Source organism: Lynx canadensis, chromosome X (genome assembly GCF_007474595.2).
Source record: "Lynx canadensis isolate LIC74 chromosome X, mLynCan4.pri.v2, whole genome shotgun sequence".
Taxonomy (NCBI): Eukaryota; Metazoa; Chordata; class Mammalia; order Carnivora; family Felidae; genus Lynx; species Lynx canadensis.
Genome location: NC_044321.2, coordinates 17,228,154 through 17,240,463, shown reverse-complemented (window position 1 = coordinate 17,240,463; position 12,310 = coordinate 17,228,154). Strand labels below are relative to the sequence as shown.

Sequence of the window (12,310 nt, the reverse complement as noted above, 5' to 3'; positions counted from 1 at the left end):
AGATCTTTGTAGAGTAAATGAGCATGATGAGTTCATAAACAAAACATAAAAGAAAAGAGAGGAATTTATTCTTCAGTCTGGAAAAAAAAACCAAGCTAGAGCTCAGCCTACTTAAAAAAAGAACATAGTGACTCCAAGTAAAGGAAATTAAATTCATGGCAGGAAAGCTTCTTGAGGCCAGAAAGTTAAAAAGAAATTCTTGGCTCATTAATAAATGGCCACTACAGGAACTATCCTATTTAGAACTTAAAAGTTAAGCAACTGTTCCTCTTAAATCATCATATAGATAATACAATGCTTATACCTCTTGCAAACGCAAATGTTGATGACCCTCTAAGACAGTATTCTTTATATGTTCTTTTCAAACAAAAGTATTACATTTATGGAAAAGTTATTAATGGTTCAGAAATGCTAAGCAAATTAGAAGCCAATAAGGAAAGTTAAAAAGCTAAGAAGTTAAAAAGGACATCTGGAATGCCTTACTATTTCTCAGGCTGGCACTGCTGAGCCTGAGGGGCAGTCCATGAACAGCAGCAGTGCTAACATTAGTGCTTCTCTCTGGAACAAGTACCAAGTGAGAGCAGTGAGCACAGGAGAGGAAAGAAGACCAAAGAATAGGCCACAGTATGTGGTACTGTTTGTGGCAGTTTGGTTTTTATAATTTTTTTCCTGTTATAGAATTCATTTTTGTCCTATAGTTTCCCATCATGAAAGAAATCAGTTCAACCATTTTTTTAGATAAGGCTAAAGATTTCAAAGAAAATATTTTTTTCCTTATCACCCTACTCTTATGCTTAAAACATTTAAAAGGTTTTCAATGATATAAAAAGATATCTCATTGATCACTTCAAAACAGAATGGTCTTGAAAGGTATTTTAGAAACATTAGAATTATATATTAATACTAAAAATGAGAGAAAATAATAAACTTTCAGTATAAATAGCAAAATAAACTTTTTCTATAAATAATACTTAGAATACTGTTAATGATGTTACTGTACATCGTGATAAATACAGTAATCCATAAACCCGCAAGTATAGATTGACTTGGCAAAGCCATATAAAACTGTAGGAAAGATGAGGTGTGAAGAACAGCGGGATTCAGGTTAAAAATAGACAAGTAAACCATGCATTGAAAATAAACAGTAAAGCTACCAAATGTGATTCATGTCTGAAGCTTTTCCTCTGGAAAAGGCTGCTGCTTCATTCAAGTTAATATTTAAAATGGGAGAAAAAAAGCAATTTTGTCACCATTTGATTTTATATGATTTAACAAATGTAGGGGTGCGTGGGTGGCTCAGTAGGTTAAGTGTCAGACTTCGGCCCAGGTCATGATCTCATGGTTCTGAGCTCGAGTCCCGCTTTGGGCTCTGTGCTGACAGCTCAGAGCCCGGAGCCTGCTTGGGATTCTGTGTGTGTGTGTGTCTCTCTCTGCCCCTCTCATACTTGTGCTCTGTCTCTCTCTCTCTCTCTCTCTCTCTCTCTCTCTCTCTCTGTCAAAAATAAATAAACATTAAAGAAAAATTTTTAAGAAGAAATGTAAGGAGCTGGTTTTTAAAAATGAATTTTATTTGAATGAAAGCTCCACTGAAATTGAAGTTTTTGTGAATTGCAAACATTTTTTCTGTAACTTTTAATTCTTAAACATTCAAAAGGTTTTCAACGATTTAAAAGATATCTCACTGAGGACTTCAAAGTAGAATGTGAACTACACTTTATACAAATAAAAATTCTATATAGTGATTTTTAAGTATCCAGGCAAAAAAAAAGAGAAAAGTTGCACTCTTGTTCAGCACTTGAAGAGCAATACCAAAATGAAAATAAATGTTTATTTATGCAGCATTTCAAAGAATAACTTCCTCAAAGTTTCTGAGAATTAGTCAACATTCGAAAGGAGATGTAGCATGACAAAGGAAAATCACAAATGAGAAACAAGAAGCACTTTGGTATCAGACAAAAATAGATTCAAATTTTAATTTTCATGCTAGATGAATGACTTTAGGCAAATTACTTACTGTTTCATATGTAAAATGGAGATAATGATACCTGCCTTATGAGAATTCAATGAGTTGATATATAGAAAGCATCTAGTTCAGTATCTACAAATATATTAAAGATTTTCACCTATTGTTTTTTTTCCTTTTTCCCCCTTAAAGTGATACAAAAGAAATTGTAATAAACCCATATCATATTGCTGTGCATGCAAGTTCTCCCCAAATGCAAAAAAATTTTTGATGAAAAAATGTATATCACTGTTTGTTTAAATTAAAATAAATCTACATCAACAGATCAAAATATTAAGAATTTTTGGTCAACATCATTTCTATGGAATTTTATAATTAAATACCTAAGTTTTATGTTCTTCAAAAGCAAACAAAAATAAACAAGGCACAGTCTTACATTTTATAAAGAAAGCATAAAGAGATTAGTTTTGTTCTAGAACTTAAAAATATTAACTGAATTTATTTAGAGAAGAGGCAGGGAGTTAAATCATGATTCTATAAGTAATTAACAAATGTTGTTAGTGTTCATTCTTTGATATTATTTAGAAGGAAATAAGTTGGATATATTGCTCATATAGCTTTGGTGAACAAGGTCAATGAATTATAGAATATTAGTGCTTAGAAGAGAACTTCAAATTCTGCAGGTTTTACATCCTATTCTAAAAAGAAAATAAAAACAGAAGTTAATGTTCAAGATTACCCAGGACTAGAGGGAGAGCTGAAATTCAACTCTTTCTCAGCCTTCTACTCCTCTGCACTATTTCATGATGCATTTTGGCTGGGACTCAAAATAATGGTAATTTAGAACACTGCTCTTGTGGCTATTCTAGCAATGATTATGTGTTTTGTTTCCTGTGTAGCTTGTAGGACATAATGAAACAAGAGGACATGTGAAGTGTTGTCTTGTGTTCTTGTTGCTACCTAGAAAACATTTTTTTTCTTTGAAAGGAATAAAAATATAACTTAAATACAAACCCACTAATAATCTCTGACAAAAGTCTGGGTTACTTGTCAGGAAAACAAACAGCCTAAACATTTCACCTGGCATGGTTACAGATAAAGTTCTATTACATTTAAATTGATTTCAGGACCTTCTGAAATTTAGCCAAGGAACAGTTAAGATATTCATACAATCCATGGCAGAGGAGGAAGCAAAGTTAAGCTCCCAAATAAAGAAGTAACCATTCATCATTTACCTTTCCTCTTTCCTAGCACCACTATGGGATTAAGAATTTATGAAAAGGGGAAGTTAATATTACACAAAACTATTCCAAACTACACACCACTTCAAAGAAAAATTTCTTCAAAGAGGAGATCTCACTTACTTTTTTTTAAAACAAAATTAATGTTTATTTATTTTGGAAAGAGAGATAGAATATGAGTGAGCAAGGGGCAGAGACAGGGAGACACAGAATCGGAAGCAGGCTGCAGGCTCTGAGCTGTCAGCACAGAGCCTGATGAGGGGCTCAAACTCAGGAACCTTGAGATCATGACTTGAGCTGAAGTCCGAAGCTTAAACAACTGACCCACCCAGGCGCCCCATAGAGGAGTTCTCACTTTTAACTCATAACCAACTCATGCATCCAGTTTTCATGACTTCTAAATAAAACCACTAAACTGGACAACACATATATCCTGATTCCCTCATGCACCACACACTTTCAGTCCTTACCCTACCTAATCACTTAGCAGCATTTGATCTTACAGACCTCTTCCTTTTCCCCATAAAACTCTTTACTTCCATCTTACATGTTCTTACTACTCGCACAAAAAAAGGTGATGGATGTATTAACTAATCCTACTGCAGTAATCATTTCACAATATATATGTGTATCAAATCACCATGTTGTACACCTTAAACTTACACAGTTATATGTCAATTACAGCTCAATAAAGTTGGGAAAAAAAACCAATACTGAATTCTCAAAAAAAAAAAAAACCCACAAAAATTTAAGAAAACCTCTTTGTTCCCTTGGCTTCCATGACCCCACTCTCATTTAATTCTCTCCTACCTTTTCGGTTATGCCTTCTCATTTTTTTCCACAAGCAGCATTTCTACTCAACCTTCAGTTGTTGGTGGTTCACAAAGCTCACTCCCTATCCCAGTTCTCTTCTTTTACTCAAAATATTTATTGAGCACCCACTACAGGCCAGGAACTCTTCTAGATAATTCTGACAGCAGTGAACAAATCAGATGAATATCCCTGCTCTCTTGAAGCATACATCATATAATCAGACAGAAACAATAATATATAAGTAAATTATATAGTCTTAGAAGGGTATAAGTGTTATGGAACACAAATGGAGCAGGATAAAAGGAATCCATTCTAAAAAGCTCCTTAAACCACCATATTAATATATCCATGACTTTATCATCTCTATTTTAACTATTCCCAAATCTCTACTGATCATACATCTTTTCTGAGCAGCAATACTCTAAAGACCTTTGCACAATTTATCATGCCTGACACTCAATTCAACATTCATCTTCCACCATAACCTGTTCCTCCTCTATTGATAATGGCATCAACATCAACTGGGCCAGTCAAGTCAGATACCTAGATGCCTCCCATAGTCTCTAGATCTTACCTGTCCTGGATTCTTATTTGTCTGCATAAATATCTCTGACATTATTCCATCTTCACTGTTGTTTCTCTAATTAAAAACTTCAGTAAAGAGCAGGATCAACTCTGTAGTCAGATGCCTGGACTGAATCATGGCTCCACCACTTACTTGCCATTTGGTTTTGAATTTAACCTCTATAAGTGCTAGTTGTCCTATCTATGAAATGAAGACAACCCTCCTAGGATTGCTTTGATTAAATGAGTGTGGCTGGAGGTATTAGCATCAGAATCATCAGCATGATTAACTGATGTAGCAGCAGCATGATTAATTCCTAAAATAGCCTCTTAAGTTAGTTTTCCTTCTTTCACCCTTACTCTTCTTTAATTTTTCCTAAAACTACAGCTCTAGTAATTATCAAAATCCACAGGTCTAAACACAATGACCCTAAACAGGTTCCCAAGGCTTTCAGCATAAGTCCAAGTGCCTTAGCATGGCAAAAAAATTTTTTTCTCCTTCTTTCCTCTTTAAAACTTAAGCTTGTTAAAGGATCATCATTATAGTCAAGCCAGCCTGGACCTGAACTTTTCTGTGAAAGATCTTCAAAATATAAACTTCAGTTTCTTTTTTCAATTTACAGTCTCAGCAGATGATTTTAAAGTTATCATAATATTGTCTTTTTTTTCTTCCAAGTACATATTTCATTTTTACGGTCAAAATGTTAAATGGTCTTTGATTTAATCAATCATCGTGGTATGATGGAATACAAAATAAGCATTGTGAAAACCTTTGCAGCAATGAAAGCCAAGCAGATGATTTAAATTATTTCCTTCAGGCTTTTTATCATGTTTTCTCTTTCTATGAAACAAACTCAAAACACCATTGATGGATTTTTATGCATGTGTTTGTATGTGTTTTTTGTATGTGTGTATGCACTCATATGTGTTTGTAGGTTAACTGGCATTTACTAAAAGCATCTTCTTACATGATAAAAATAACGTTACCATAAAAAATTATGTAATACAATAAAATGTGAGAAACCATCGTAGTGTTCTAGAAGCTTTTTGTATGTTTTATAAACAGCCATATCTGCCACAAAAAAGTAACAACATTCTCTAATTATTCTTTTTATTAATATATTTCACAAGTACCAGTGTAAAAAATATATATAATGAAATTTACTAAATACAAATACTGAGACCGAGCAAATTCACAATTATAGAGCAGATGATAGTTTAAGAGGATGTAACAAAAATTGAGTATGTGAGAAGCCTTTCTAATTAGTGAGAAGCCTTCTGAAACAAATATATTACACTGCTTAAGGACTAAGCCATATGTTAAATATATTTTACCTAAAGATCATTATGAAACTTGTAGAATTTATATATTTAAAATGTAAACAATTTAATCAGTTGATAAATGTAGTTTAGACAATGATGAGAATTAAATTTTAATCATGTCATAATGGAAAAGAAACACGCTGTCCACCAATTAATTGTCAAAAAGCTAATAACACAGAGCTTAGTATTAAGATCTGGATTTATTATCATCATGCTGTATGTTATTATTAATATATATAAATTTAGATAATATAGAATAAAGTTAAATTATCTTAACTTTTACTTTAAAAATACAAATACTTTATTTATAATATAAGGCCTCATATTTTTAAAAAGCCAAAATGTTATATATAATATATATCCTACTGACATTTACTCAAGAAAGAATTCTGGTAAAATTTTATATTGCTGGAGTTTCTTATGAGAGATAAAATGTTTTTTAAAATTTGGTTATGTAACCATTATAACATAGTACATATCTCTTACAACAAAATTCTAAAAATGAAAATAAAGAGCTTAATTTTTTAAATTGTAATTTGTTTTACCATTACAATGTTTAATCACATATTCAATTTTAATCTTTTTCATTTTATATCATGAAAACTTTTGTTATTTTATGTGTTCCAAGACAAATAAAAACTAAACTAGAAAAAAACCTAAAACTATGTTTATGATATCTAAGATTGTGCAACGTGAGTAATAACAAATGATGAATAAAGCAAGGGTAAGAAGACATGCGATGCAATCTATGAAAGTGTCAGTGTCTAATTACCTTACTTAAAACAGCAAATAGAATCCTAATGGTCACTTCCTTAAATATGACCAATTAATTCAAAGAATAAAGAAAATTAGGAGACAAAACAGTTCTATAAATCTTGTTATGACAGGCGAAAATGACTTTGCTTATAAAGCAGTTAAGGTATTCTGAAAGTGTCAGGGACTAATTATTAATTGGCTACATAGATATAAAACTTTACAAACAATTAATATCTATTTGATGATACCCTTATATTGTGGTGAATCATAATTAGACACTTGTCACTTGATATTCCTCTACCTGTCCAATCCTTTCACAAGAATACATGAAATAATGTTATATTCAAGCTAGTACCTGAGGAGGATTACTTATGAAACATGTGGAAGATTTTACCTGTCCAACCAGGCAAGCAGACTCTTGGCTGCTCCTATCAGGTCCACAACTGAAGTCAAAAAGTCATTTGGCAATTTTCGGCTGGTTCTCCCATCATAATGGCCACTCCTTCTCCTCCCTGTTATAAAATTCTGTAGATTTTTGGCAGATGCATTCAACTTGTGAGAAAGGGTTTTTAGATTCTCTGTTTCCAAGCCATAATTCTGAATTATAAAAAGAGAGAAAACAAATAAACTTAAATTCAGTATTACATTCATTCACTAAAATATTTACTGAGTACGTTACTATGTACAGGTAACAAAATTAGTATTTAGAATTACAAATGACTAAGATAGTATTCCTGGCCTAGCAGAACCCACAGTTAAGTGAGGATCTGGGGAAATGTTAGATAAACAAATCACAATAAAATGTGTTAGGTGCTAATAAGAACAAGCAAAGATGAGGGCATTATATCTTGGAATTCTGCCACACAAGAAAGAAAGATCACTAAGACACATAAATGTTTTTCTTTTAAACCAAGTCCATTTAGTTGTGAAATTCATTTTTATCAATAATTATCTTTAGTATCTATTCTATTAGCATATGCATAGTCATGAATGTAGATGCTATTAAAAATTCTGTAGTCTCAAAGTGAGTAAAGAAAGCACAACTCAACTATAAAATGAAAAAGCAAGAAATAAATCATATCCAATATAGCTTTATTCTGTGTCCTCTCCATGACTCACATAAAAAATTTCTTCTATAATATGGTACAAGAAAAAAATGATTCCTTAGTGAAACCAATAAACTTTCTCCTTTTTATAACAGAAATTATGAAACTAAACTTATTTTTATTTTTGTCATGGTTACACTAGCTCACAAATATGAAGCATATCTAAAGCAATTATACTGATTTTTTGCTAAGTATGTTTTCTTACTTTCCTCGGTCTCACTTTGAATTTCTAGTAATATTTATTATTTCACCATAAATATTGCCTATATATTAATGTGGAAAGAAGTTATATGAATAAATATTTATAAATAAGCTTTTTTCTTTTTACTGCATTCAATAGGAAATACTATAAGACCTCCACAAATAAACTTTAGGGAAAGATTTCATAAGTTACAATTAAATTTTTTTTGACATTTTATTTATTTTTGATAGAGACAGAGCACAAGTGGGGGAGGGGCAGAGAGAGACAGAGACACAGAATCCGAAGCAGGCTCCAGGCTCCGAGCTGTCAGCACAGAGCCTGACACAGGGCTTGAACCCACAAACTGCGAGATCATGACCTGAGCCAAAGTTGGATGCTCAACCGACTGAGCCACCCAGGTGCCCCAGTTACAATTAAATTTTAAAACAGCTAATTGTGACTTGTAAAACATCTCCAAAAAAAGCTTGTTAACCTGCCCAAAGGATGACCTTGATCAAACTATTCAGCAGCATGTACATTATTGTCACATATAAATAAAAAATGTTATTTATTACCTTATAGAAAATCATAAGACCCAAAGAATTTTAATTTTTTTTTTTTCAACGTTTATTTATTTTTGGGACAGAGAGAGACAGAGCACAAATGGGGGAGGGGCAGAGAGAGAGGGAGACACAGAACCGGAAACAGGCTCCAGGCTCTGGGCCATCAGCCCAGAGCCCGACGCGGGGCTCGAACTCACGGACCGCGAGATCGTGACCTGGCTGAAGTCGGACGCTTAACCGACTGCGCCACCCAGGCGCCCCAAGAATTTTAGATAGCCTCTGAGGCCCAAATAAATTCTAATTTTGACTTACGCTCCTTTTACAGTTGAGAACAATGTGGCACAAAGAGATTCTCCCCTGTGTTTGGAGAGCTTAGAGTAGACAGAGTTCAGAATGGAACTACAAGTCACCAGGCTATATGTGAGGCGATGCATAAGCAAAATGGGAGATAAAACACTAGGGGTATGAAAAAAGGAAGCAAATGGCAGAATAAATTTAGCTGTATTATTAAGTCAATAAGCACTGGGTACCTACTTGATATGAAATTTCGATTTATCTCTTCTATAGTAATTTAAGAAAAGTAACTTAGAGGAGAAAAAGGAGGGATCAGAGGAGTTTGCACACTTAAACATTAAATACCAAGTTATGTATGTTACCAGTGAAGATTTAATAGTGATACAAGTCTGAATGTTCTTTGCTAAGAATTTAAGAACATTCCTTTTGGAGTCATGGGCTTGTTTTTTAAAAAAATAGTCTATTCAACATTCACTACTAAATATGAATTGCAATATTCTCTCAAGTAAAAAGGTTTTGTTTGCACAAATAAAACAACATTCTCTTCAGATTCTCTTGCATCTGAGTATGGATTATCTGTGAAGCATTTGGGAGATTTTGTCCAGTGTGGCAGTATATTAAGTAGGAAATCTTTTTATAAGGTTATTAAGGATACTCTCTAGTGGCTAGATAAGAACAACTTATAATTATATCAAATTATTTATTCACTTATTTGGCTTAAAACAACAGAAATTTATTTTCTTGAACTTTGGAGATCAGAAATCCAAAATCACTATTACTGGGCTGAAGTCACAGTGTTGGCAGGTCCATGCTTCTTCCGGAGGCTCTAATCTTGCCTCTGACAGCATCTGGTAGTTGTTGTCATTCCTTGATTTGTGGCCATTATAACGCCTGTCTCTGCTCCTGAGATCACATGGCCACCTCTTCTGTGTGGGCCAAATCCCCCTGCCTCTCCCTCATTAGGACACTTGTGATTGGATTTAGAGCCCACAGGGATAATCACAAATAATCTCCCCTTGTAAAGATCTTTAATCACATCTGAATATGCACATTGCTCACTCTTTGGAGGAAGGATAAGGCCTTCTGCAAGTTGAAGGACATGTGCCGGTCCCCTCCAAAGCTCATTCCCAGCTGCCCTTTGGAGACTATATGAACTAAACTTAAATGATATATCTGAAATGCTTTCCTGACATATTTTTGGAAGTTTTCCCCTGTATTAAAGCATTTTTCTTGAAGTAGAAAAGTATTTTTTTTAATTTTTGTGTATTAATGATTTTCATGAAGAAATATTTGTTTACAAACACATTACAATAATTTTTTAGAGAAGCTCAATGATAGTAATAGTTCATTAGAGAGGAACCTAATCAGGCCCTGCCTGTGTTCCAGGGACTGTGGTAGGGGTCTTCCAAGCTCTCAGTTCACCTCCCAATGGCCTAAGAGAGTCCAGAACTGGGAAGATGGTGGTGTAGGAAGATGCTGGGCTCACCGCGTCCTGCTGATCGCTTAGATTCCACCCACATCTGCCTAAATAACCCAGAAAAATGCCAGAAGACTAGCAAAATGCACCCTCGGGAGCCAAGCGTAGACAAGAGGCCCACGGAAGAGGGTAGGAAGGGCAGAGAGGCGGTGTGTGCTACACAGACTGGCAGGAGCCAGCCGGGGTGGTGGAGGGGCAGCCCGTCCAGCAGGGCAGAGCCCCTGAAGTCTGGCTTGCAAAAGCAGAGGGGCTGGACTCCATGAGTTCTGACAGCCAGCAGGGCTTAACATCTGGAATGTTAAAAGTCAATAGCTCTGCTCTCAGAAAGCGGGAAAGGTGAGAGGATGCCAGGAGGTAGAGTGTTGAGCCCCGGAAGACAGAACTCAGCTCAGCGGGGGAACAAAGGAGCTGGCAAGCACCATGTCCCTCTCCCATTACCCAGCCAAAATTCCAAAGGCAACCAGTTCCCTTCACTGAACTTGCTTGCACTGTGCAAATGCCCAATGCTGTACTTCTGTGGAGCCATCCCTCCGATGGGCCTGCCTCCCTCTCAGTGCTGCAGGGCCCCTCCCACAGCGGACCACCCATGGCAAAGCAAGCTAAGGCAGCCCCAACCACCCCTGTGCACCTTGCCTATCCACTCCAGCTAATACGTCATTGGCCAGATCCCATGGAAGCAGCACCACAAGCCTGGCAGTGAGCAAGCAGCCCAGAAAGGGGCCACACCACTCCACAGTGAGTCCTGCCTCTGGGAGAGGGGAATATAAGGTACACACCAGTCTGACTGTGGCCCCAGCGGTGGGCTGGGGGCAGACATTGGGTCTGATTGCAGCCCCGCCCACCAACACAGGTTACTCCCGACAGCACAGGAGAAGTGCCCTGCAGTTTGGAGCTACCGCAGGGACTACCCAAAATGACTAAACAGAAGAATTCTCCTCAAAAGAAACTCCAGGAAATAGCGACAGCTAATGAATTGATCAAAAATGACTTGGGGCGCCTGGGTGGCGCAGTCGGTTAAGCGTCCGACTTCAGCCAGGTCACGATCTCATGGTCTGTGAGTTCGAGCCCCGCGTCAGGCTCTGGGCTGATGGCTCGGAGCCTGGAGCCTGTTTCCGATTCTGTGTCTCCCTCTCTCTCTGCCCCTCCCCCGTTCATGCTCTGTCTCTGTCTGTCCCAAAAATAAATAAAAACGTTGGAAAAAAAAATTAAAAAAAAATGACTTAAGCAATATAACGGAACAAGAATTTAGAATAATAGTCATAAAATTAATCACTGGGCTTGAAAAAAGCATAGAGGACACCAGAGAATCTATTGCTACAGAGATCAAGGGACTAAGAAATACTCGTGAGGAGCTAAAAAATGCTATAAATGAAAGGCAAAATAAAATGGAGGCGGCCATACCACAGATTGAAGAGGCAGAAGAGAGAATAGGTGAATTAGAAGATAAAATTATGGAAAAAGAGGGGGCTGAGAAAAAGAGAGATAAAAAAATCCAGGAGTATGAGGGGAGAATTAGAGAACTAAGTCATGCAATCAAATGGAACAATATCTGTATCATAGGAATTCCAGAAGAAGAAGAAGAGAGAGAAAGGGGCTGAAGGTGTACTTGAACAAATCATAGTTGAGAACTTCCCTGATCTGGGGAAAGAAAAAGGCAATGAAATCCAAGAGGCACAGAGAACTCCCTTCAGACATAACTTGAATCGATCTTCTGCACGACACATCATAGTGAAGCTGGCAAAATACAAGGATAAAGAGAGAATTCTGAAAGTAGCTAGGGATAAACAGGCTCTAACTTACAAAGGTAGACACATAACAATAGTAGCAGACCTATCTACTGAAACTTGGAAGGCCAGAAAGGAATGGCAAGAAATCTTCAATGTGATGAACAGAAAAAAAAAGGCAGCTGAGAATCCTTTATTCAGCAAGTCTGTCATTCAGAATAGAACAAGAGATAAAGGTTACCTGAAACAAACAAAAACTGAAGGAATTCATCGCCACTAAACCATCCCTACAAAAGATCCTAAGG

The 12,310-nt window shown here is 35.9% G+C and overlaps 1 protein-coding gene across 4 annotated transcripts in view; it reads right to left on the bottom strand.

The window, feature by feature from the left end:
- CNKSR2 (connector enhancer of kinase suppressor of Ras 2) overlaps positions 1-12,310 on the bottom strand; it is a 311,777-nt gene that overhangs the window by 211,849 nt on the left and 87,618 nt on the right. For all 4 annotated transcript variants that reach the window (XM_030305850.1, XM_030305851.1, XM_030305852.1 and 1 more), the window contains exon 3: positions 7,055-7,257. In XM_030305850.1, coding sequence (XP_030161710.1) covers positions 7,055-7,257 — 203 coding nt within the window. The remainder of the gene's footprint in view (positions 1-7,054; positions 7,258-12,310) is intronic.